The sequence below is a fragment of the Ailuropoda melanoleuca genome, chromosome 2 (genome assembly GCF_002007445.2).
Source record: "Ailuropoda melanoleuca isolate Jingjing chromosome 2, ASM200744v2, whole genome shotgun sequence".
NCBI lineage: Eukaryota > Metazoa > Chordata > Mammalia > Carnivora > Ursidae > Ailuropoda > Ailuropoda melanoleuca.
Genome location: NC_048219.1, coordinates 183,171,712 through 183,199,026, shown reverse-complemented (window position 1 = coordinate 183,199,026; position 27,315 = coordinate 183,171,712). Strand labels below are relative to the sequence as shown.

Below are 27,315 nucleotides of genomic sequence, written 5' to 3'. Positions count from 1 at the left end.
CTTTTTTTTTTTTTTTTTAAGATTCTATTTATTTGAGAGAGAGACAGAGATATCTAGAGAGAGTATGAGTGGGGAGGCAGAGGGAGAAGCAGGCTCCCCACTGAGCAGGGAGCCCAAGGTAGGGCTCCATCCCAGGATCCTGAGATTATGACCTGAGCCGAAAGCAGACGCTTAACCAACTGAGCCACCCACGTGTCCCCAGAGTTTCGTTTCTAGCCAGAAATGGCCACGACAGCAGCAGTAAGAACCGTTTTATAATGATGGCCCAGGTAACGTATCAGGTACTTTCAGGAAACCTTATCACAGGGCTCATATTAAAACAAATCTATAAAACAGACATTATCTTCATTTTATAGACAAGGTAACTGCCAGCTCAGAGATGTTAAGGAACACACCCGAGGCTCCACGCCAGCCTGATGATAGAGCCGCACGACCAGAAGACTCAATATTTCGGGTCACTGGCAGGCTCTCTTGCCCACATCCAGATCGAACACATACTTCCTCCAGAAGGAAGGAGTAAACTAGAGCCAGCCCAGAGTACCAGGCACGGATTTTCTCATTTTCCTTTTCTGTTGCTTCCCTAGACTAAGTACTTCTCTGGATAGCCATGGATGTTTGACGAGCTCAAGTCCCAGACTTTTCCTTTTCCAAGTATCCTCATCCTGAGTTCCACGACGTGTGATTAGGGGGTGGTAAATTCTCCTCCTCTGTTCACACTGGCTGCCAACAGTTGACCAGGTGTGGGATTGTAGGGCACAGCAGCAAACTCAAAGGACAGTACAGGGGCGGACAGTGTGATGGTTGCCTTTAACTTACAGCATGCAGTCCACCACCTACTTTTCATATGGATAGAGCCTTCCCAGGTTGGGGCTGACTGTGTTATGAACCTCCTGAGATTCATCTTTGATGGCAAGATGGCCTGGGTCTTGCTCCCAGGTATTTAGTCTCATGATTCAGATCTGTCACGCAGCCTTCTAGGACCATGGACCAATCACTTAACTATTGCAGCTTTGCTACTTGGGAGTTTCGGGAGGCCCCAAAGGTCACCACCTGCCTGAGTTACTGGAATGCTTTGCCTTGTGTGTCTAAGTGTGGTAGCTGAGCCCTTGGGATTCTTACGTTTATGTAGGAATCAATTGTTGGCTTTATCTTGAGGTTACAAATGAGAAAAGGGAGATATGGAAATATGGATTTCAGCAATTGGGGGCACCAAAAAGTGTAAGAACTAAAGTAGCTTATGCATTTTTCACAGATTGCTTTCAGTGACGTTAAGAGAGGAAGACTGGGGGCTCTTTGTGTCATTGATAAAAGTTCCATGAAAATACCAAAGCGATACGTGATCTTTTTTTCTCCTGCTCCATCCCCTTGGAACGCCGCCTACACGTCACTGACTCAAGCGCTTTGTGTTATTCTAATGTTTATTGAGTGACGAGGAAGAACACAGTGCTGTTAACATCACAAGGTTCTGAGGTGGTTAAACTGCTCCAAACCCCAGCTTACTCATCTGTCAGATGGGATTCTCAGAGTCTTACCTGTGGGGTTGTTTTAAGAGTTGAATAAGAAAATATTTGTAAAGGTCTGGCACATGGTAGGAATCTAGCAAATGTTTGTTCTCTTCTTTTATCTCCAGTTGGTCACTGCCTCCGCCAGACTAGCTCCAGAGCACCTTGCCAGTGCGTCTGACTGCCTTTCTACGCTGCTTTTCTCACTTGACTGTGCAATTGAATTACCCAGTGGCTGCACAGCACTCCAGAGTCTCTGCGGATAGGACTCGGGCATCGGCACTTTTAAAAGTTGCGCCCGTAAATTGTACTGTAAAGGCAAAGTTGAGACCACTTCTGCACAGTTTATTTTTAAGTTCTTTTTTGTTTTTTAATTTAATAAACATTAACTACAGAGGACTCTTAAGACCTCTTTTGAGACAGGGATCATTAAGGAGGTGACCATATTTTGCTAATAGGTATACTAGTAAGTTAAGCAACAGAATAATCTATTCTAGTTTATGGCTCACTCTAGATTTCTCCCTTCCTGTACTGTCCATGACTGTGGCCACTAGACACATGTGGCTCTTTAAATTTAAAATTATTAATGTCAAGTTTAAAATTCAGTGTCTCACTTAACTTGCCATATTCCAAGGGCTCGATAGCTACATGTGGCTAGTGATGACCATACTGGGCAGTCAGAGTATTTCTGCCAGCGCAGAAAGTTCTGTGGGACAGAGCTTAGTAGGCATTTCGATAGAGAAGCCAGTGGGAGTTTCTCAAAGAACCTGTTGTTCAAATAACCCAACAGAATGAAGCCCTTCCCCCATGCCTCATCCTGAGCTTTATCGGATTCTTTTGACAAGATGTGGGGATGGAAAGGAAAATAAACATCAGGGATCCTTTCAAACTGATTCCAGCCTTTAATCAGTTCTTACCAGTTGGTTAAGCCAGGTGACAAAGCCAATTCCCTTGTGCTGACAGCCATGATAATCAGGCACCTTCTTTGTTCATTATGCTATCTTTAACCCCAGCATTCTTATGCAGCCCTGCATTTAGTGATCGCTCACTGTGACGGCACACTAATGAAGAAATAAAACACACTCTCTGAGACTCATTCTTCTAGCCAAAGAAAGACTCCGCTCCACTGGTTTGTAAAATCAGGTTTTTGTTCACTTGGAGAACGATTAGACCAGGTGAATACAAGCGGCATTGGCTAATTTGGGAGGAAACCCCTAAGAAGTTCTTCCTACCATCCATACTGCTAGAGAACTTAAAAGCATTGAATGTTAAATAATCTTGATTTTGAGGAAGACTTCTCTTGGAGCTTCTGGTTAAGGTTCACATAAATGGCTGCCTTTGGATTAGACACTGCTTCCGTAGAAGCATCCTTGAGTATTTGCAAGAAGCGAATCCACACGTGTTAAAATAGAGTCAGAAAAATGCTTCGTTAAGTATGAATGGGTGTAGACATCTCATGGGACTCACCCGGGGGTTAGTAGAAGTCAGGCCTGGACTTCTGCATTTCTGACACGTTCCCGGATGTTGCTGATACTGCTGGTCAGTGGACGGTTCAGGTGGTAAGGCTTCCTGCTGGATGGCAGGAGACAGAGGCCCTTTTTCCATGACTGTGTTTCAGCTCAGTGGTGACTCTGGGAATATAATTGCAAGGGTCGTGAACATTCTGCCTTGATGGAAATGGAATACTTCCTTTGTCTCCCAGAAGAAAACCCAACCCGGTTCGGAATTGCATAATCAAAAACACTCACCGTGGATTCTTGTTTGTTTGTATTTTCTTCTCGAGTCCCCACCAAGTTACTGCCTGAGACACGTGTGTCCACCAAGAAAGGTGACGGCGGTTTTGTGGCACTGCCAACGAGGCAGACACCAAGACCTCTCTACACACAAGGATTCCGTTTAAGCTGATGAAGACATTTTGATGTCTTGAATCATTTCTTAGAAGGAATTCGAATGTGATTTTTATTAATGAAATCATTGTCCTTTAGCTCTACGGAGACTCAGCCCCTCCCCTCCAGATCTCCTTCACCTTCTGCTTACCTTTCTTGGTAGTCAGGAATGTGGTCTGTCCAACAATCAGCAGTGTTGGGAGAAGTCAGCCACATGCCTGTGCAGGAAAACTTTGATTACCTTAGTTATTGAGTTGCTTGTTAAGTGATGATAGTGAGGAAGGTCTTCGTTCCCCCCACTGGGGAGACCGAACCAATATTACAGTTAAGGGAACATTGTAACCCCTTATTGTGCTTCAGAATGCACTAGGAAAAAAAATGCCTTACAGAAGAAGTAAATTGGCCTTGCATATCTAAAGAGAAATAGCTAATTTGCTATTTCACCACCTTTACTTTGGAGCGCCATTACCAGGATGGTTTTCTGTATTTTTCAATTGGAAATCTGTCCTTGTGCTTTTGGGTACTCTTTATTTAACTTGTTTGATGAAACTTATTAGAACCTCCTGATTGGAGCCCTCCGTAAATAAGAGATTATTATTTTAGATTGCCAACTTGAAGGGCCTTCACAAATCTGTCTCCAAGTAAACGGCCTTGAATAATTCAGTCAGCTGTGCCAAACAAACAAAGAGTGATTGATTGATACTTAGGCATGGCCTAAAATATTCCAAATTTGCAGCTTTTAAGACAATTTATACCGGAGAAGCTTGGAGCTAATGAGGGCAAATTTACCAAGATCTGTGACAAAAGGTCCTGATTTGAAAAAGCTTTCTACAGGTTTGAGTTATCGAGAAATTGAAATAGCTTAGCTCCAAACAGCAAACATCACTTACTTTGTCTTTACATTTGCCTTTTCTAATTGAATTTAGTGCGCCACTGTATTTCCTCCAGAAAGTGTATTGTTTTAAAATTACCATTTCAGTTCTATTACTCAAAGCCCTCACGTCTAATGCTTTCTGACAGTTATCAGCATAATGAACCACAATGAAATGATGAGCAATCTTCAGTGGAAACCCAGTGTGGGTCCCAGTGGTGCTGTGTGACTGTGTTGTTAAAATTTGAATGCAAATTAAAATAATATTGTCCTTACTTGTTTCCAAGGTCAGGAGAAGAGAGACACTTTTTTTTTTAAGTACTTTAATTTTGGAAATCTCACATCCATTTTCAAGCAAGCCCTTGAAGGTGCCACTGATGTTCGATTCAATTCTCTGCCCCAAAGATCTATGTGCTTTACAGTCTGGCTAAGGGATTTTGGGAGGGATGTCTACCATGAGTCTTTGATGTATAAACCATAGCATAAAAGGCAGCCTTTGGTTTCAAGTAAATTACATTTTTTTTCCCACCCCAAAGCATATATCTCTTTGCTCCAGAGCTTCAAGTAACTAATAATATAATGATGGGAGGAAGGACGCTCTGTGAAATTGGTCAGTGAGAGCATAGTTAGCTCTAGTGGAAGACTAGTTGGTATAAGAGTGAGAACAAAGGCCAAACGATTCCTAAAGTTTAGTTAATCCAGGTGTTTCAGGAGGTCCATTGGTTGATCTCTAGCCATATCATGTTTTATCATCCATGTAATCAGTCATTTTTGTGAACATATTTTTATGAAAATTTTTGGATCCAAAATTTACAGGAAAATTTGTTATTTCATATCATTTATCAAATTTGTGATAATGAGAGTATGATTTCATACTACATTCCATTTGTCATGGGATAAAAACTCGGATTGAGACACCAACTCCCTCATTGCCAGATTCTGTGACAGGGTTTTTGGTTCAGAATATATGGTCTTGCTGTCTGGTAATCCATTGATAAGCCGATTAATGTGCCTGCCCCTGGACCATACCAAACAGATAGGAACAACCAAAGATTTTGATGATTCATATGCAGTCCTCAACAGGTTTCATTTTTAGGTGCTGCTTTGGCTAGATCTCAGTAGTTAAGAGTCTGACATCAGCTAGTGAGTAACCCGCATCCTTGTCTTTTCCTTTCTGATTGCCTTTCAGTATTTTGACTAATAGAAAAAAAGCACCTCTAGAGAACCCAAGTGCATGACTCTTGTCCAGAGACAGGGCTACAGGGGGAAAGATCACCAGGTAGGCTTCCTGGAAGGGACTGGATGGATCCCAGGCTCATGACTTGCCTGTTGGCTGTTCCTAAAATTTTTAAAAAGCGTCAGGATATTTAATAAGGATCAAGTATCATTTCATCAAATTATTTGTTTTATTTATGTATTTTTTAAAGGTTTATTTATTTGAGAGCAAGAGCATGCACAAGTGGGGGCAGAGGGAGAGGGAGAGAAAAAACCTCAAGCAGACTCCCTGCTGAGCGGGCTGACTTGGGGCTCCATCCTGGGACCCTCAGATGTGATCTGAGTCAAAATCAAGAGTCAGCCACTTAACTGTTTGAGCCACCCAGGCCCCCCAAATTACTTGTTTTAAAACAATGCTATTCTAGCCTTCTCTTTACCCTCCAACCTATTTCTCATTTTATACAGATAAATAGTCCAATGTGGACATTTTATAGGGATTAATAGTATCATGTGGATTCAACTAGAAAATCCATAGGTTTGAGGAACCCAGATGGGTGCCCATGTGAAAGGCTTATAATCTGCCAATGCCATTTAGTCAGGTCGTTGCGATTTTTCCACCATGAATAATTACGAGTGGCTTGTTATCAACTAAGCACTGTCATTTCTGGGTAGCATTTTTGACACTGTTCCTAGAAGTCATACAGTGGTTGTGCATAGCATGCTTCTGTGAAACAGGGTCAGTTACACATTTTGCTGCCATCCCGTGGCTTGAGCACTGGTTACCTTCTTTGCTATCAGCCTTTTGATTTTCTTCCCAGAGTTGACTCTAGTTCTATCTACAGTTCAGCTATAGATGCTATCTACAGCCCAGCAGAAGACAAACTGAGAGAAGCGTCTCATTGCATAGATACGATTGCCTCCCCACCCTCCTGTGACCCCCGCCCCCGAAAGAGCCTTTAACAGAAACTCATGATTACCCTCTTCAGTGGAATTTAGAGAGAGAGAAGTTACCAGAGAAAGGGTAACTCATCTAGGACAAGTGCACCATCCAGGAAGTCATGCCAGCAAACTTCAGCATGAAGGACAGGGAAGCTAGGAGAACTGGTGACTCGGAGTGAAGTGAGAAAGTGAGGAATGTTCCACAAAAAAATCATAGTTGTGTTTTCTTTTTTTTTTCCCCTTCAGATTGCTTACATCATTCTGACAGGGGCCATTATAGCCTCAGAATCAGGCATTCTGATCATAATAGCTTTGCACGTTTGGGTGGTGGTAATTGGGGCAACTTGCATAGGGTTTCTTATCTTCGTTTTGGTCATCAGATGGCTGAGGCTAATAAATACTTTTTGTCAGATTTTATTATGAGGATTAAATAAGATAATGTAGGAAAAACCGCTTAGCAAGAAATGTCAATTAATTCACAGGCTAACGAATTCTAAAGCTCATTTTGAAAAAAAAATCACTTTTCTCAGTCTTTCACATTACAGCTTCCTCATGGCTAACTGGGAGTTTACTTTTAAAAGTACTTCAGCCATAAACTAGTCATTTTAAAATAAATAAACCAAAACCTCCATTAATCCAGGAAGGACAAAGTTTCCTGGAGAGGAGGGTGTTAAAATAGATGCACCAGAAAAATAGGTAGTGGCAAAATGGCAGCAAGGAGTTACCTTGATTGGAAGCCAAGAGCTTTTCATGGAGCAGTAAGTGATTGATGCATCCAAAATGGTTTTCTTTTTTAATAATGGGCAGTTAGGCTCTGACTCTCTTCATCATTAAAACACACAAACTGCCATGAGCAAAGGTTGTGCACTGTCCATCGATCTCAGGAGGGGAGTCCCCGAACAGCAGTCTTTATGTAAACCGACCCACAGCAACGAGGAGAGAGAAAGCAATTTAATGGGGGCAACATATACAGCTGTCCGGGGAGGAGGCGTGGGCTTCATTTCCATCAAAACGTACACACCCCAACTGTTGACTCTGCCTTACAGCCTGTCTTTCAGCTGGAGAGAGATTAACATAGGCTTATCTGGAGGGTTGGGGGTTTTACAGTGAAGGCACTGAAGTATTATTGACAGTCCCAAAGTTGTACATGATTAATGAAGCCTTAGGAAGTGGAACTTGAGACCCATGGCGCCTCTTCCTCAGAAGATCCGTCTTGTACTGGTTGCCTTGGCGTTTTTGTAGGGTGGCAGTAGTAGCATTTGAAGAAATTGATCATTTCAGAGTCAGGTTTCTGCCCATGCTCTTGGGGAATGTTTCTTTCCACATCCAGAATTAATTTCATGGCTCAGACATTGAATTTTAAAATGGTGATTAAAAATCCGTTACATATTAAATGTCTGTGATAGCTCTGGAAACGAATCTTTACAGGAGCCCGGCTACTATGTTTTCCTCTCAACTATCTCATTGCTTTGGTTGCAGCCTTGAATTTTTTCAACCTTCTAGCCTGTGATTGTCTTTTTTTTTTTTTTTTTTTTGGAANTGGAATACACTTTCACGAAATACACAAGTGCTATAGTGGTAATGCTTCTGAGGAATGAGCTGGACTGGGTAAGGAATCATCATTAATTCATTTATTTATCCAGCAGGTACTTAATGAGTATCTACTGTATGTTTGGCATCTTCCTAAAGGCTAGGGGTACTTTTGTGAACCAGAAAATAGTATTTCTGTTCTAATCGGAATATAAATAATAAATAAGATGATGTAAAATTCTCACAAGAAGGAAAAAAGACAAGATGATGGGGTAGCACACAATGGAGGAAAGGGGAGCATTTCATTTTGCATGGAGTAGTCAAGAGGGAGGAGAGAGGATCTGAGCTGAGACCCCCCAAAGGAGTAAGGAGGCAGGTGTTGAAAAGTAAGGGAAGAGAATTCCTGGCAGAACTACCAAGTCTAAAATCTATGAGTTGCATGTCTAGAGTTGTGCTCTTTTTTTAAAAGATTTTATTCATGTATTTATTTAGAGAGAGCGTGTGCGTGAGTGGGGGGAGGGGGAAAAGGGAGAAAGAATTCCAAGCAGACTCGGGGCTGAGCTTGAAGCCCCATACGCGGCTTGATCTCACAACCCTGAGATCATGACCTGAGCTGAAATCAAGAATCGGAGGCTTAACCCACTGAGCCACCCAGGTGCCCCAGTAATGGGTACTTTCAACTTTTCTTTTTCCCCTTGGCTCTAGAGTCTGTTAGCACTTTCACAGTTGCTATAAGAAATAGCGATTTCAGGCTGATGTGGCACATTAGACCATGTGTCCATTTGGATTTAAACCCTTCGGCAGAACCCACTTCTAGCTGCAGTGATCACAGCTTCCCCCTTTTTGCTTTCTATCTTTTGCTGAAGTTCTAGTTGCTTTCTGTAAGAACGAAAAAATGTGTTTTAATCAGACTTGTGGGTTGGGGGGGGTACGTAGGGAGCACTTAGTTTAACCTTGACTTTCCATGGGCCGGTTCATACCAAACTCCTCCTTCACTTTGGAGGCATTTCGGACTTTAGGTTTGGTGTTGGCTGGTCCCTTTCTAATGACCTTATTATATAAGTAAGGCTCATAGAGATTTCATGTGGTTGTGTTAACACTGGTTCTCCTGCATGGGGCTACTTTAAATCCTGACATAAGCCAGTAAAGTGTGTTCTCTGAACTACTCAGGAATGATACTTTAGTCCAATACACAGGAGAGAAGAACTAAGATTTGTAGAATTATTGGAATTTTCTTTTATACTTGGAATATAGCCCTTCTTAAATGTCACATTCACTCAGCTTCTCCAGATAGTGTGTGCTTTATTTCTGGAAGGTTGTCTTTTTCCCAGAAGAGAGCACATGATGGGTTAGGGAAGATCAGCCTTCCTTTTATGATATCCCATGATATGATATTTTATTATATGATATGATAGCCCTTTGCTTTTGCTGTAATTTGGCTACAGCTTCTTAGGGACTTCATGCTGTCAGACTCCTGTCAAGTGAATGCAACTTGACATCCCAGCAGAAAATAATAATTACCCATTGTAGCACCTTTCACCAGTACCTGCTGTGCCAGAGAGAAAGTATTTCACACCAGTGAAGCAAATGGATGTTCATTCAATTTATCCACAGTGGCAGGAGTACAGCGCCCATTTCTTTCAGAGCACTGAGAAACTCAAGAAATGGGCTATAATATTTCACATATTTTATTTCTTCCTGAGTCAGTGAAGGTAGATGTAACTTCCAGCTCAGAAGCCAGGGCCGTATGAAGGTGTAAATCAGGGGTTCTTGGATGGAGCTGCCTAGACAGGTGCGGGGATGTGCTGGAACTCTCTAGAATTAATGTGCCGAATTAGGAGGCTTCATCTGAGCATCTTTTTGAGGGGAGGGCACATTGCTCCCAAAGACTTCTCTGTAGCTGGGGTTGGCAAGCTATAGTCCGAATGCCAAATTCCACTGGCCCCAGTTTTGGCAAATAAAATTTTCTTGGGGACACAGACATGTCCATTTGTTTCTGTGTTGTCTCTGGCTGCTTTCGAGGGACAGTGAAGAGGGGAATAGTGGCTGCAGAGAACGTATGGCCGATAAAGCCTGAAATACTGACTCTCTGTCAGGCCCTTCACAGAGAAAATTCTGTTGAATCCTGCTGTTACGGATTCGTAGGTTAAGGATTATGGTACTTGGCTTTTGGTTCTGGGAGCAGAGCTATTATTCTCTGTGTCACTAAATTATATTTAAAATGTGAAGGGCATTCTAAACATGGGAAATTTAAAAGAGTTTAACATTCTAGCCCTATTCTTGGAGCCAGAGAGGGATTTTAACATGGGAATTCCAAGGAAGTGAAAAAAAAAATGTAAAGGAAGAACTTTTTTTCTCCTTACATACACTTCAGCATTTGATTGATTTGTATTTAAAAATGTCTTGATTTTGATGATAAAAATAAAATGTAAATGTAAAGGAGAAGTGGGTTCTACAAAGGCTATAATAAGAAAAATACCGGCCTGCCTTTGAAAATGTGAAAATTAACTTTTCTTCAGATCCGAAGTTTTCCACAGCTTCAAACCCAAATAGACCATCACCTGGAACCAAGATGGGGAAAGAAAGTCATAACCAGTCCTAAATTATCAAAACTTTGATGGATGGAGCTCACTTTTTTTTTTCATTTTATTTATTTTTTTTAAGATTTTGGGTTTTTTGTGTTTATTTGACAGAAGACAGAGAGAGGGAGAGAGAGAGAGCATATGGAGGGCAGGGGCAGAGAGAGATGGAGAAGCAGACCTCCCCAAGGAGCAGGGAGCCCGATGCAGGGCTTGATCCCAGGACACTGGGATCATGACCTGAGCTGAAGGCAGATGCTTAACAGACTGAGCCACCCAGGCACCCCTTTAAGATTTCATTTTTAAGGAATCTCTACACCCAACATGGGGCTTGAACTTACAACCCTGGGATCAGGAGTCAGACTTTACCAACTGAGCCAGCCAGGTACCCCATGGAGCCCACATTTTACTCTCCCAGCCACACTGGCTGGTAATGGAGCTAAAAAATGATGAGACTGAGCAGAGAGCCTTCTCTGCGCCTCCGGTGCTCCCCATATTTAGCTTCCTTTAGTCTTTTCTCCACCACCCCCCCATGATTTCCTGCCCTCTGCTTCTTTGCTTATCCAGGAAAGCATCAAAAGGAATCAGATTTCTTTTTCCCTCCATCTTCTAGAGCAGGTGACAAACACTCAGTAAGACCTTGTTGAATAAATGAAGAGTCCACAAGTCCCTACCAACAGGGGTAACCACTAAGATAGGACATACAGCCCTACTGACTTTTTCCAAAGTGTTTTTAAATTCTAGAAAAGGGGAACTTAAACTAGGTACATTGAGATACTCCTTTACAGGGCTTAATGCTCATGCATCTCTCTGGGAAGAGCTGACTATTCCAGCTTTAGCTCAGGGAAGGCTGTATTAATTCACACATTGTAGGTAGTGGGCCTCAGATGCGTTACAGGACTTAATTAGTTTTCTGTCTGGTCATTCATTTGTCGACTCCGCAAACATTTGTTGAGCTTGCTCTGAACGGGGAATCAGGGGAGACACTGGGAAATGGTGAAGACATCAACTCTCTTAAGGAGCACATAGACTGGTGATATAGACAGATACACAGTATATGTCTGAATAACAAGACCCCCGCATTGCATGTTCCAGAGTAAGACAGAAAGAAAGATGACCTGAATCACGGGACAATACCATAAGCAGGACTGCTGCCAGTCCTATATATGGGCTAGTAGTGAGGAGTTTTGGGCAGAACAGAATCCTGCCTCGCATATGTCCTGTAAGCTCCCTGACACTGTAAGTTCAGTAGATGCGATCTCAATATGGCGACTAGAAAATTTAAACAAATGGCATGGTTAACCCATTTTGTTCTAGATCTCCTATTGTAATTGGAGACGTACTTGCGGGTGGACAGATTTCTGACGAGAAAGGCGCAATCACTTGTCGGAAATTTACTTGTTCCCAAATATCCAGATACACTACTTACGTAAACAGAAGACAGGATAATTGGAGAGTTAGGTTTTTCTTTTCTCGATGCCTTGTATTTACTGAGAGAGCCCAGGTTATGCAGAACACTGTTTTCTTTTCCTGATAGCCATTTCTATAGGTAATGGTTTTAAGGTGCTGCTATTAATATTAAGTATGACTGCTGGGGCTGGCTGGAATTCTCCTTGTCTGGAGAATACTGTCTTTTCTGAGGAAAATATGGTCCCTTTTTATAAATGGGAATATACTATCATCTTTTAATTGACACGAGTTAAAAAAAAAAAAGAAAGAAAGAAAGAAAGAAAACCATGGTCCCATAAACAGAATACAACCGCCATAATGATTCTAATTTATAAAGCATGAGCTCTTCCCCAGGCCTTGGCAGAACGCCGTTATAATCATACTAGGTGGGCATTTTTACCTCTGCCCCTACCCCCAAAACCCGTAAGACAAAACTCTGCCCTTGTCCAGTTTTGAAGCCCATGTAATATCACTCCAGCAGCAACACACAAAACACGTGCAGTGCAATTCACCAGACCGCTCACGGAGACATCACTGAATCTGAACTTGCCTCGTCCTGTTCTCTGTCTTCCCTTTAGCATCGACCCCAGGGTCATCTTGAGGAATCACTGCCCGAAGGAAGAAGGCTCTTCCAGGCTACCCCTTGTTTTGGTCCAGCCTTCCATTTTGAAATCCTGCCGCATCTTTTTTTTTTTTTTCCCCCGTGGGGCAGTGTTCTATCTCTGGAGTCCTGTGACCATTTCCTTTTCTGCTCCATTTCTTCTCTGTTTAGACACTGCCGTGCCCCGTCCTACATACTAATTACTGACTTTCTGCTTCTGCATTGCTTGATTCATTGTGTCACATTTTCCCATGTGAAAGTGGACCAGGAACCTTGGCAAGGAGGTTAATGGATTTAAGACTCACTCGTATTTAACCCTGGAAGTCACAGCAAAATAAGAACCAGTGGCTGACCCATTTTATAAACCAGGCTGTGGTCAGCTTTAGCGGCAGATGACTAATGGATTTCACCGTGGTGGCGAGCATCACTAGAATTTGAGCAGGACTGAAAATATACCTTCCCTTTTTCCTACCCGTATGTCGCAAACTTTGGCTGAAACTATGGATTTTGTTTTTATATACCTTTAATGGGGCCCCCGTAAGGGAGTGGAAATGACCCCAGAGTGGGAGTTAGTACGTTTGGATCTTAGTGCGATTTTGTCACTAATTAAATTGCATGAAATTTCAGTATTAGCAGATCCACTTACTGGATCTCAATTCCCTCATCTTTAAAATGAGCTTATTGGACCAAATGATCTTTAACATCCTGTCTGGCTCTAGGACACTGTGATTTTTAAATAACTGTATTCGTTTAGTCAGAAACCATTTATTTATCTTTATTATAGTCCAGTCAGTGCACTAAGGACCATAGCTATAAATTTAAAATCTAAACAAGAAAGAAATCTGCATTTTCTTCCTGCAGACTTCTGTGGGGGTAATCTTACTTTGAAACACACATTTTACAACACTGGATGGGGAGCAGATCTCAAAAGTAAAAGAGATTGTTGGTAATTAGTCTCAAGGGGAGATTGGGTGTTCCTGCCAGCTTTGTGAGAGCCTTCAAGTAAGCTCTATGAAGAGAAATGGAGGGTGGATTACCCTTTTCAGCATTACCACCAAAATCCTTTCGCCATTCATCAGTGTGAGCGAAGTCATAAATATTGAGTATGACTCTTGATTAATAGGTTACCTCTTTCAATTCCCTCTCAATGACTACTTCGGAACAGCACATTCCATTATGGTTGACCAGCTAAAGCTTCTTCCCAGTTCATACAGGCCTCCAGTTCACTTCCTTTTCCTAAGGAACACAAAACATTTCCCTCAAAGCAGTCCATTACAGGTAAATTAAAAATCGAATAGATACAGCGAGCAAGAAACCTCAGATTTTCATTAACACTCACTCTGGTTCTTTTCTTGAAAGACCCACAAGGGAAAGAGGAAGGAAAAGAGAGGGCTTTCCATGTATTCCGTTGAGTAGGTATTTTTCATGAGAGTGTGGCAAGTGTCTTTTCAACCTTTGGCGGTGGCTCAGACCAGGAGCATTCCCTCCCGTCTCCCATCCTGATTCTTCTGCTTGAAGGCATGACAACTTCTTGGCATGTGAAAATGAAGTGACAGCAAGAAGGAAGAGGGTTCGGCATGGCTCTCTGGGTTTTTTGTTTTTTTTTTTTTAACTCTCTCTAAAACCAACCACTATGTTGTTTGCGGTCAATTGTTCTGTGTCAAAACATCCACCAGCATCATTCGTGTTTCATAAACTCTTTGATGTCAGTGGGAATGAGTATGCTTCAAAGGGCCCGGTGCAGCCTTGGGTCGCGGAAGGGCAGGTTGCGGGGTCTGGGAGCCTTTGCGCAATCTCTGCCTCAAGTTGGGATCCCCCAGTGACTGTACCTTTGACATCTCTGCAACCAGGTCACACCAGTTCCTAAAAATTACCTATAAAAAGCTGAACTCTCAACTGCTGTGTTGAACCGAAGAGGCATAGCAATATAATTCAATTAATTTGATTCCAGCTTGAGGACAAGCTTCAAAAGTGGTACCTAACTATTACTTTACCCCAGTCCCACCGTGGCCCTGGGAACTAGAATCACATTCATATGCCTGTTTTCAGATGATGAGATAAATACTAGATAAGTTCTGGTATTTTCCTGCTGCTTCAAAGAGAAGCCTGCCCTCGAAGCCCATTTGATGTCGAAATGCATGACATCTCCGAGTGGCAATCAGCACTGCTGTTGTTTGCACAGGATTGAGAATGACATACAGGCAGCCGTCTTTCATGTGGTTCTTTGAAAAGATCTGTTTTTGCTGGCTTGATTTGCTTTCTGCTTTCTCTGCTACATAGGCCCACCTTACTGCAGAGAATAATATAAACTCTGAGCGATTCCAGAAGGATAGTTTAAGTTCTTGGGGTGATAATGTGTGTGTCTTTTTTTCTTTTTTCTTTTTCTAGGCCCACCATCTGCTCCCCTCAACTTGATCTCGAATGTCAATGAGACTTCAGTGAACTTGGAATGGAGCAGTCCCCAGAACACAGGTGGCCGCCAGGATATTTCCTACAATGTGGTGTGCAAGAAATGTGGAGCTGGTGATTTCAGCAAGTGCCGACCCTGTGGAAGTGGGGTCCACTATACGCCACAGCAGAATGGCCTGAAGACAACCAAAGTTTCCATCACTGACCTCCTGGCTCACACCAATTACACATTTGAAATCTGGGCAGTGAATGGAGTGTCCAAGTATAACCCCAGCCCGGACCAGTCGGTGTCCGTCACTGTGACAACCAACCAAGCAGGTAGGAATCAGATCTCCTTTGTTGTACGATACGAATCTAGAGAGAGAAAGGGCTTCTCTGTTGGTAACCATGAATGATATTAAAGTTCTACAATTGAAATAGAACTGCATGGATCTAATTATAAACCCGTGCGCTGCTTTGTAATACAAAAGATACTTAGGAGAACGTTCATTCGTTCAGTAAATATTTTTGGGGGCACCAACTGCATAGCATGACCTATACTAAGTGGTGGTGATTCAGTGAGATGGAAGACAGTATCTGATTGGAAGGGGATGACAGTCTAGTGAGCTGGGTCACTCCATGTTGGACTTTTCTTGTAAGGGATTTATATCAGCCATTTTAATCACAAGGTCCATGGTTAGACATCAGAGCATTTAAAAGATTATTTTGGATTGTAAAATTGATTTTTACCAATGTAGAGTGCTGTATCGGCATTTGCTGCCCTTTCCAACCAAAGCATCAGTGGCTATCATTTTGATCTTGTCTGGTATTTTAGAATTTAAAAAATGTATACAGACCTCTATTAGAATCATCATGGAAATCTGTGAACAGTGAATATTTTAATGGGCGTTCTGTGCGGTTTGACAATATTTTCCTGAAAACAAGTACTGGTTTTGCAGCCACTTTCATAGTTGAATCCATAATTGACATGTGGGGGAGGAGAGTTAATTTACCCCATTTCCGGCATCGCTTTCCTCTTCTAATTCCGTAGACGTGAAAACCTTCTCTGTTCATGAGAGTTTCTGCTGAGTTAGTTGCAGAACTGTTAACAAAGTCTTGGATATCAGATATTTCAAAGTGCAAATCACAGTCTGCATTTCTAGGCTCCAGCTCCTGACCCCCTCATTCCGGGTCCTCCCCTGAAAACGTTTCCACACTTCTTGAGCTTTTTTTCCTTCCTGGATCTCTGCCTCACATTGCTGGCTCCCTGTTATTTATTTCTGGCGAGTTCAAGGGGAGTAGGAGAAAAGCACTGTGGTTTACTCTTCCATGAGGCTCTTCAGAACAACAAACTTCGCTGGAAAAGGATTATAAATTGCCCGCAGCCTTGTCCCCTCTTACTGCACTTCTCTCTTAAATGAATGTTTCAGTAAGTGCACTCCATAGTTAAATATATCCGTATTAATTGATCCTATAGTGAAAAGTATTCCAGTGTCCCAATCCAAAGTCATTATTTTTCCGCTTTGCCCTGAACTCTCTAGAATAAATACAAAGTTACGACACGGGCAAGATTTTAAGCTGGAGCTAGGATGGCAAATGTGACTGGAGGGCAGCTTCAACTCCACAAATACGACCAGTCTTTTAAAACGTGGCGTGAACAGATCATCTGGTTATGCTTTTGTCTTTTATTTCTGCACTTCATAGGCGGTAAGCACTGTTCGCGGTAATCGGTTTTAGTTTTCTACAAAGACTAGTATGATTTAGGAGGTTCTNCGTGGCGTGAACAGATCATCTGGTTATGCTTTTGTCTTTTATTTCTGCACTTAATAGGCGGTAAGCACTGTTCGCGGTAATCGGTTTTAGTTTTCTACAAAGACTAGTATGATTTAGGAGGTTCTGATAGCATCACAAGTACTCTGACTTTGCCAGCTTTTTTGTAGTTCTTTTTTGGAAATATTGCCCATAGATCTTGGGAGACATATTGGTGCTACTGGTGTCTCTGAGTTAGATGGAGCCAACCTCTCTGCACCCGCTGGGGGAATCTGGTTTATGATTCGGTCAATATTCTTACGTTCAGCCTGATGTACTTATCCTCAAACACATCACTACTTCTTGTACTTAACTGATTTAAAAGTAGGAAGGGACCTTTTGAGGCTGTACAAGGTGAAGTCATTCTCCTTGGCAGAGAATAGCCTCTGAGAGACATGCTGAGGACAGGCTTGGCTCCCCCAGATTTGGGGGGGGGTAGGGAGGGAACGGCTGTGACTCTCTCTATATGTAAGAAATAGAGCCAAGGGATCATGTCAGCTCCTACCAGGCCAGAAGGCCCAAGGAGCACAAAGAACACAGGCTAAAAAATCTTCCAAAGGAAGAAAATGTGCAAAAACATGATGAGAGAGGCAGGAAAAAAGTCCCAAGTTTTATTTAAAAATGTAGGTGTAATTCTTTGAGATCTAACGGAAAGGTGGATGGGGAATTCCTCTGACACAATGAGGTTTTCTCTGCCATGGTGAGCGGCCCTGCCAGGAGGTTTGCTGAACAGGACAAAATTCCACCTCCCTATTTTAATTTTCATGAAGGGTAATGCTGGGAAGCTGTTCAAAATTAAAAATAAATCTTTCAATAAGGAGACCTCCGATGTGGCCAGCCAGAAAGCTTTCGCTTCGCAGAGCTGTGTATGTGCGTAACACTGCCTCATTACCCTACTACGACTTGGAGTTCCCTAATTCAGTGTCAGCGGAATAGTTTATCTGTGATGAACAACCCTTTCTTCATGGTAGGGCAAATTAATAACATAGGCCAAAATTCTGGGTGAATGTAGCAACGATAAACTCTGCCAAAGCTCCCCTAAGCATATTTACATACACACAATTATATTCTAATTGAAGTCGTTCCTATCATTTCATTAAACTAAATCCCTTAGGGACTTCGGTACACAGCGATGGCTCACTCTCTGGAAGGAAGACGTAGCATAAATGGTGGTTAACCTTACTACCTGAGAGCCACGGTTTCATGGCTCTCTGGGTTTTTTTTTGTTTTTTGGGGTTTTTTTTTTGTTTTTTGGGTTTTTTTTAGATTTTACTTATTTATTTGACAGAGAGACAGCCAGCAAGAGAGGGAACACAAGCAGGAGGAGTGGGAGAGGAAGAAGCAGGCTCATAGTGGAGGAGCCTGATGTGGGGCTCGATCCCAGAATGCTGGGATCACACCCTGAGCTGAAAGCAGATGCTTAACCGCTGTGCCACCCAGGCGCCCCCCGTGGCTCTCTGGTTTTGCCCTGTTTTCACAGGGTTCTTTCTGTCATCAGTAACTTATTTAACAAACAGACGCAAACCCTCCTGGGACACCTGGTTTTATCACCACCACCTCTGAGACTCACACGGCTGGACAGGTTTGTGAAGGTGACCTGACTCACCCAAGCTAATGTCTGGGCCAGTACGTGAAACTAGGGAGCACCCTCCTCCCTGCTCCCAAAAGGACAAAGTTGCTTTCTTTTACACTGATTGGATAATTAGTAGCATCCCCTGCATCCAGCTTGGCATGTGCCCCATTGGTGAAAACAGACTTTGAGTATCTGGGCAAGGAAATGGACATTTGACGAGGCTTTGATCATTTAGTTGTGGAATGTGGTGTGAATGGGCCGGTGTTCTCACATGGTTATTTAAACCATTCTAACCCAAATCTTATTGTTGAGGTCTTAAGAGGTAAATAACATGCTTTTCCTCCCCCTCCAGAGTTCAAACCCAATTGACACTGGAGCCAAGACAAAGGAAACTCAGGATGTCAGCTTTATTGCTGGCCATCTGATTGAAGGATGGGAGCTTTATTTCTGTGGCCAAAAGGGCTGGCTCTAATGACACTTGCCCAGTGTCACCCAAAGACTAGCTCAGCTGGCTGACTGCAGGCTCCCTGCAAGGATAGAGCCTGTGCTACCAAAGCTGTCCATCCTGGACAGGTTGGCAGGTGTGGGGAGCAAAGAGGGCATAGGACTGCTCCCACCCCCACCCCTGTGCCTCACCTCTATGCTGGGAGTGGGAAGGAGCAGCGGGAAGAGAGTGAGGGTGGGACACTCCACAGAAGTCACCCTAGGAAAAGAACAGACGAGGAAAAGGCAATTCCTCCCTACCATGTCACTTCCTGTGTTATCTTCCGAAAGGAGCAAAGCGGGGTTCCTCGAGAAATGTTTCCCCTCCCCCATCTGACATCCTCCAGTGACTGTTTTGTTTTTCGTTCAGGAGGAGATGGTTCTGGTGTTTATGAAAAATGAATAAGCAGACTGCTGGGTGATTTGTTTTCTAAATGGCTTTTCTTTGGTTTACTTTTACTTAAGTGGACCATCTCGGGTAAATGAATACAGGATGTGTCACTGGGACAGAGAAATGCTGTCTAAATGAAACAAGGTTTTCCTGGCCAAGCAACAGAACTGTGAATAGTTTTGCTAAAAATGCTGAGATGGCAGGCCAGCAGATGTTAATGTCACAGAGCCAGTTTGCACATTTCCCGCCCTCCAAGTCCCTCACCCCCGTCTTCCAGCTCTGGGCCCAAATCATACGCAAGGTTGTTTTGTTGGTTTTAAATCATTATGAACTGCCACGGGTTGTATTCCCTAATAGCCCTGAATTGCACCTGGGACAATGATTACATATGTATGTATGTACGTACGTATGTAAACTCTACACCCAGCGCGGGGCTCAAACTCATGACCCCTAGATCAAGAGTCGCATGCTCTACCAACTGAGGCAGCCAGTCACCCCGATGATCACACTTCCGATATTTATGTTGCGTGAGATCTTAGTCTAGATACTTGACAATGGGATGGCATCTGGTGATCTCTCTTTGGCACAGCTGCAGCGTCCTAGTGACAAACATCTGTAACAGAGTTTGGAGTTCAGATAGATACTTGGTGGATTACATAGTCATGTGAACCTGGCTGATCTCTACGATCTTTTCTAATTCTAAAAGTCTAATTCCAAGAATATAGTCATGAGCGATGAGCATGAAGAAGTAGGGCTTATTTCCATAGGATGTTCGGAAATGGGCTCTAACGGCGATGTCAAGGGTGGGGAAAATTCCAGTAAATACTCCTGCAGAGTTAGCAGAACGCACCCGAATCCTGCCTCCTCTCTATGCGTCCAAACCCACACCTACCAAGGTATGTCCTTTGAAAGGCGAAACAGTAAGCCAGCTAAATCTTGGGTATAGTTAGCTGTTCAGTGTGCCTCCCCGGATATTTGTCAAAGTCTGGAGATATTTTTGGTTATCTCAGCTGGGAGCACTGTTACATCTAGTGGGTGAAAGCCAGGGGTGCCGCCAAACATCTTATCATGCACAGCACAGCCCCCACGACAAAGAATCATCTGGTTTGAAACGGCCACCGTGCCAAGATTGAGAAACGCTGCTCTAGTGATACGTTCGATAAACAGATTTCATGACATCATAGAAATGCCAACCTTCCAAGGGTTGCCTCAAGATCCTGCCTTCGCTTGGTTTCGCTGCTGCATGCTGGGAACAGAATGCTGCCAACACTGCTCTCAATGAAGACTGAAAGAAAATATTACATCAACGATGAAGTGACAGAACACTTCGATGGGATGCCACTGCACAGTCCGTGGTACTCAATATCTGTTTGTCGATCGACACGTTTATTTATAGTAAAAACAATCAGTGGACTCTTTCTCAAGTAGCGATAAATTTAATAAAACCAAAATAATGAGTACAGAAAAGAAAATAACTAAGTACAAGAGGCAGACTGTCTTTTATTACTCAACTGGTAGGTTCCCATTCTCTCTTTCTCTGTCATCTTTTAATTAGACATATTATGTTATTTGAGTAGGATAATGGAGAACAGTGGGAATTCTCATCCCCACTGGGTATAATTGCTACCTGTCTTGTACATGGTAAGAGGAAAGCTTCAGGGAGACGGTGGGAGAAAGGGAAACATCTTAGAGCAGTTGAGTTAGGCAATGTGCTCCGGGCATGGTGGCACCAGATTTTGTGGGGTGTAAAGCTTAGGCAATTTTTGTGTGATTTCAAAAAAAATCCTACAAAGTTATAAATATCAGATGAGGGAAAGAGCTTCGGAAAGGGCCTGTGCTAACTTCTTTAGATTCAGTGTGTATAATTCTGCCTCTGATGAGATTGAAATGAATGCCGTTGTCAGGTAATGGGGCTGTCGTGTAATTTTATACCTAAGGGTGGAAAGGAACAGGAAGAAGGGAGAGATGTCTGGAGGTCCGGTTTGGCCTGGTGTGAAAGGCCTTGAAGAGCAAGGTCATCCTGGAGTGGTCTGAACCACAGCTGAGTGTGACAGGCAGCCCCACAGTGGCCTCAAGTGTGGTTCGTGATCAGATTAACAGGCAGAAAGCACAGTCGTGGTGATTTTGAGAATAGTCGTGGAATAGGAACCCAAATAAGATGTGGCCACATCTGAAGCTTTTCTGTAAGCTTGAAAAGGAAGGGGAGCAAGGGGGGAAGCTCTGTTGATATTTCTAAAGCACGAATACCTGACTTCTGTGAGTGCCCTGGGGCAGAGGTTGGCAAACTGTAACCCCGGGGCCAAATCTTGATCCTCTACCAGGTGGGGTACCACCCACTAGAAACGGTTTCTCTATTTCACAAGGGTTGACAATAACCCAGAGAAGAATAACATCTTGTGCCATTTGGAAGTTCTAGAAAATTCATTTTTCCACGTCCGTGGAGAAGTTCCACAGGGACGCAGCCCCACTCCGTCGTCGGTGTGTGAGCTGAGACTGCTTCCACGGGACAGCAGCAGAGTGGAGCAGCTCAGGGCATGAACGTCCTGCACAGCGAACGTAGTCACCACCTCACCCCTTGTGGAAAAGGTTTGCTGATCCCTGCTCTGGGGTAAATTGAGAAAGAACACGAGTCAGAAAGGAGGTTGAGAAGATGTTGAGGTGCTGGGGTCACTTGTCAGAAACTACACTGGGGAAGGTTGTGGTGGACTAACACATCTTTTTTCAAAGATTTTATTTATTTGACCGAGAGAAAGAACATAAGCAGGGGGAGTGGCAGAGGGAGGAAGAGAAGCAGACGCCCCGCTGAGCAGGGAGCCCGATGTGGGGCTCCATCCCAGGACCCTGGGATCATGACCTGAGCCGAAGGCAGACACTTAACTGACTAAGCCACCCAGGCGCCCCTCAAAACAATTTTAATATTTGGCAAGACACCTTTTTTAGAGGTTTTGACTACCTAAACACGGTTTCAGGGAATCAAGTCGAATTTCACGCACGTCTTCGCTGCCTTGTACCACAGATCTTTTCCCAGTGACAGTCAGGTTTAAATATAACATGGAACGTGCTTGAGTGTTCTGATAAGGCAGCGTTCAGTTCTCTTGAAAACATGCATTCTGAGCAGTGTTGTAGGCTGGCTGGATGCTGGCAGCAATTTTCTCCTTAAATAATCATACACTGCTCTTTGACATTGTCCCCTCACTGAGATGATTTCTCGTTTGCCTTTCATCTCAAGTAAATATGTTGTATTTTTCTTACTCCTAAGAAAGTTAAAGGAAAGACACACGATGAAACCACTTCAATGTAAGTTGGATACCTTTCTAAAGACACATTTTAAAATTCTTTAGACAAATTGTAGGGCTATTGTGTCAAGAGATTTTGGTGGGAAGTTGTTCTCGCATCCCTAGTGGTTGGTATGTGATCATGAGTAGCTCTCGGTGGAAGCTGGTCGGAGAGTCCTTTCTGTGCCTGAGTAATTACAGACCCAGACAAGCACACAATGGGCTTCAGAGAAGCCAGGCGTCGATTTTCTCATTAACAGCCCCGATCCAGCTATAGGCCCCTGGTTTAGTTCATAATGCCTAGGAAATATACATCTGAAAACATGGAGTATAATTTTTTTGAAAAAGGGGAATAGTCTCTTGATTCTAACATTATACATAAAATAATTTCATGTCTATTGAATATTGTTGTCACCTCTGTAATTATTAAGCATACTCACAAATTATGATCATAATTAAGAATAAAATAAACTGGGAGATGTACAATAGTACACAGCCTCTTGTTTGTGGCACTGGGATCTATGAATTTGTATTCAGTATGGGTGCTACAAGTCCTGGGGAGGAGAAAAAAATTGAAGAACCTACTAAATTACCCAGCTTCAAGGCTGACTGAGTAGCACAGACAAATAGTGTGCGTATAGGGCGGATTAGTAATTATTGTATATAGATAAAAATTCCTTCTCATTTTTAAAAAGATGTTAATACAATTGACCCTCAAACAATGCAGGGGTTAAGGGCACCTACCCTATACTGTCAAAAATCCACATATAACTTTTGATTCCCCAAAACTTAACTATTAATAGCCTACTGTTGACCAGAAGCCTTACCGATAACATGAACAATCGATGAACACATATTTTGTATGTTATGAATACTATATACTGTATTCTTAAGCTACAGAAAAGCAAGTATTATTATCGGATTCTTGAGGAAGAGAAGATGTATTTGCAGGACAGTATTGTATTAGAAAAAATGCATGCATAAGTGAACCTGTCCAGTTCAAACCCATGCTGTTCGATAGTCAACTGTTTTTCTGTCTAAGAGAATCAAAGTTCATTTACACCCAAGACTGAGGACACTGTTTTTCCACTCCTATCCCTTCACTCTTACATAAATGTACATATTCATATACGGTTTTTTGGGTTTTTTTTTTTTTTTTTTGGTGAGAAGGGTAATTAATTCACCAGCTTTCACCCCCAAACACTTGACAGTCTATTTCTGATTCATTTTTCATTTCTCAGTGCTGTGCTCTTTACTTTGAACACTAACACTGAGTCTGCACCTTCTGGAGAAGCCATCAAGAGATTTGAGAAGTAAGTGCCTGGCTGAGATGAGAAATGAACAGTGCAAGACTAGCAAAGGTTTTAGACGGGTTTCTACCTTGACTAGTTATCAGTCCAACTGGCTGAATTAATGACTTCCTCCTTAGAGGAGCCAGGAGAGGCTCTGGAAGTCGTTTGCACTGAGCATTAATAAAAAGATCCAGAGAAACTTTATCAAACCTCCCATTAACCCCCTACTAATGTCTTTAAAGAGTTTTTTCCCTTTACACACCAGGAAAACCAAGAGCCGTGCTACAGGACTAATCCTGCATTGAGAGATCTTAAATCTACAGGGACTCATTAAAATGCGTATCCATGTCATGCCCAACGTACAGAGCCTTCTCTGCACGCCAGCGTCTGCGTGCTGTTTCCATGTGGGTATACAGTAAGAGAGCATTCCATATGTTGTCTTCAGGTAAAGACTTGGGAGGATTTTTTTTTAGTTTTTACATTTTAATCTGTTAAGATAAGCTCTATCCATCAGTATTAAAAATAGCTCTTTTAATGTCTTAACCCCCAGCATTCACCTTTTGCCAACCCCCTCGCCCCCAACAAAGGCATACTTTTTCCTCCTTTGGCTATGCCAGAAAAATGAAAAAGATTCCATAGGCTTCCCTAGAACTACAATAACAGAAAAGAAAGGTGGTGCCAGACATCAGTGTGGTCGCCTGCCTGGTGAACACCATGGCTTCATTGGAGAATGTCACTCATAATTTGTTCTCACATGGGAAAGTGGGTACCCGGAGTGCGGTGGGAATTTGGCTGAACAGTCGGCAAAATGGCTGTCAGTTCAGGCACAGTACTGAAGGAACACATGTTAATTAAATTCCTTCTTCTATTCTGATTAATTGGTCAGTTTGTTCTAAAGGGACTCTTTGTGGCTCTCCTGAACCATCTTTTTTTTAAAATTAAATTTAATTTTATCTTACCTGATTTTATTTTATTTTATGTTATTTTATTTTATACTCTATTTTATGACAAAGCAAAGGGTTACTTTCCAAAACATAATCCATCTAGAAGATCTCTTGGGTAAAATGACAATGATTTGAAATACTTGTCCTATTTTGTGATCACTCTTGCAAGGAGAGGGAGAGCGGAGAAGGGAAGAGTAGGCCTCCTTTTTGCCTGGCACCTTCCATTGAGAACCTTTGTCTATGAATTTCTCAGGCAGTTTGGTCCTCACTGTCAAAAAGACCATTTTAATGAAGATTCTGGGGCAGATGATTTTTAAGAAAATCCTTATCTCGGGACCTTTTGACGGTGACCTGTGCATACAAATAAGACAAATAGTAGCTTCAGCTTCTCAGTGGGTATTAAATAGGGACCTGCCACCAACAGGTTCACTGCATATAAGGAGCTTGGGTAAGATCCATCCATTAGCACAAACACTGAGAGAGGCAAGCTCACAATGGCTCCCTGGAGAGTTGGCGGTTGTCTAGATAACGTACTGCAAGCTGTAAATCTGCCTTTTGAATCAGCCCTAATTTTTTTTTTAAGCAAAACAAATATGTATTTTGAGCATAGAAAGTGTAAAGATGGGCAAGAGCACAGCTTACTCCGTGTTCCTTTATCAAAGCCATGGACACACATAGAGACAGGCCAGGGATTTTGAATATGCCACTAAGCTTCATCAAGTGTTCCTTCCACTTTCCAAGATAATCAAAGACTTTTTTTTTAATCTGAAAATTTTAGATGATCTTAAGAGTTGTCGGTGTAGCCCTTGTTTGCACTGAAACCCACTGACTCCTACAAGGCTCTAGGAGAGTGTGATTTTAGGAATCTTTCTAGGAGGTTGCTTTGGGAGGCTTGGGAATTTTTGAAGCTAAAGTCATCTTGTTTCTCCCCATTTTAAAATAGGGGCATGGTTATCATTACAGTGTATAGTCGGGGTTCTTGTTGCTTTGTTTTCCACTGCAAGCAGAGAGTACAAATATGGCAGGATATCAGCCTATGAAAATTAGTGTCTTGTAATCAGAGCACAGGTCATAGGACTTAAAAAGCATAAATTGTGTTCACTGTCCTCATTGCAGACACCCGTGCTGAGTAGTCATCTAATTCAGGTGTGGCTTTAAGAGACTGGTGATATATTTAAGGAATCTTTGTATAATATCAAAGGGTATTGTCTGGGGAAGAGTGGTAGATGAGAAGCCCTTTAAATCTTCCTGTCAACTCTTCAAGAGTATAACCTTCATTGCATGTGGGCTTTGGATGATGGCTTTTTCACTTTCCCTCCAGTTTTTCTTCTCTTCATATTTCAGAACACACACGACATACTCCCATTAACTGCCTGTAGTGTGCAGGAGCCCCACTCCGATGTCTTTCTTGGAGACCATACTGTGGGACTATTTCTAGGCAATGTGTTTTTCGATTGAGGTCCTTCCCGGTATTTACAGATTGACTCCTGGGTGGAGCCAGGAATACTGCATTTCACATTTCAGCAGGTTGTGTTAAAAGAGGGTCCCCAGTGAGATGCTGTGAACTTCCTAGTTAAAAAAGAGAAGAAAAAAGAGGGGGTGCCTGGGTGGCACAGTCGTTAAGCATCTGCCTTCGGCTCAGGGCCTGATCCCGGCCGTTCTGGGATCGAGCCCCACATCAGGCTCCTCCGCTGGGAGCCTGCTTCTTCCTCTCCCACTCCCCCTGCTGGTGTTCTCTCTCTCTCGCTGGCTGTCTGTCAAATAAATAAATAAAATCTTAAAAAAAAAGAGAGAGAAAAAGAAAAGAAAAAAGAAAATTCAAGTCCTAAAACAATTACAGATTTCCCAGATTTTGTTATTCTTTATGCGTACAAAAGTTATCTTGGATCTTCAAACACAGATCCAGTTGGAGGCATCTATTGGCCTTAATAACATTTTAAAATTTAATAACTCAGTTGTTTCAGCTTCGGACTTATAACGCCTGTAGGATTTTAAACTATCTGGCACATTTCATTTCTGGCTGATACCCCAATATTAAAAACAAATTAATTCTATCGTTGCAAATTCCCAAGCTTAAAATTCCTTCTCATAAATTATGCTCCTTTCTCTAACCTCGATCATAGCTTTTATGACAATTGCCAAAAAGATAGAGTTTCAAATATGAGGGCTTCAAGACTATCATTTCATGGCCGCATTTTTGGGAGCATAGCATGTGGTGACCATTTGTATATGAAGCATTTGCAAAATGTGCTGGTTGTAATTTAACCCAAAGGTCTCCATCACTTCTCTCCACTTAACAGTCGCTCTGTGCTTGTCTTTGTAGCAAGCAAGAAACTGGGAGGGAAAGATTTCACTCCAAGTAAAACAAAGCCTTCCTCAGGTATTACTGAAAAAATCAGCTCCTCAGCATTTGTTCTCTGGCTCATAGATATTGCCCCTTGAATATTTGACTTCCCTGTGTTCAGAACTCTCCCAAATTTCCATGTAGTGAAACCAACTGGGAATACGAGGGAGAGTCTCAGCATTGGTTTTCTTCCTGTTTCTGTCTGTCTCTCCCCCCCACCCCTCAACCTGCAGCACTCTACGTT

At 42.5% G+C, this 27,315-nt stretch overlaps 1 protein-coding gene across 2 annotated transcripts in view; it reads left to right on the top strand.

Annotated features, from left to right (window-relative positions):
• Nucleotides 1–27,315, top strand: part of EPHA4 (EPH receptor A4) — a 155,899-nt gene that overhangs the window by 80,854 nt on the left and 47,730 nt on the right. For both annotated transcript variants that reach the window (XM_002925177.4, XM_019805889.2), the window contains one exon: nt 14,961–15,299. In XM_002925177.4, coding sequence (XP_002925223.1) covers nt 14,961–15,299 — 339 coding nt within the window. The remainder of the gene's footprint in view (nt 1–14,960; nt 15,300–27,315) is intronic.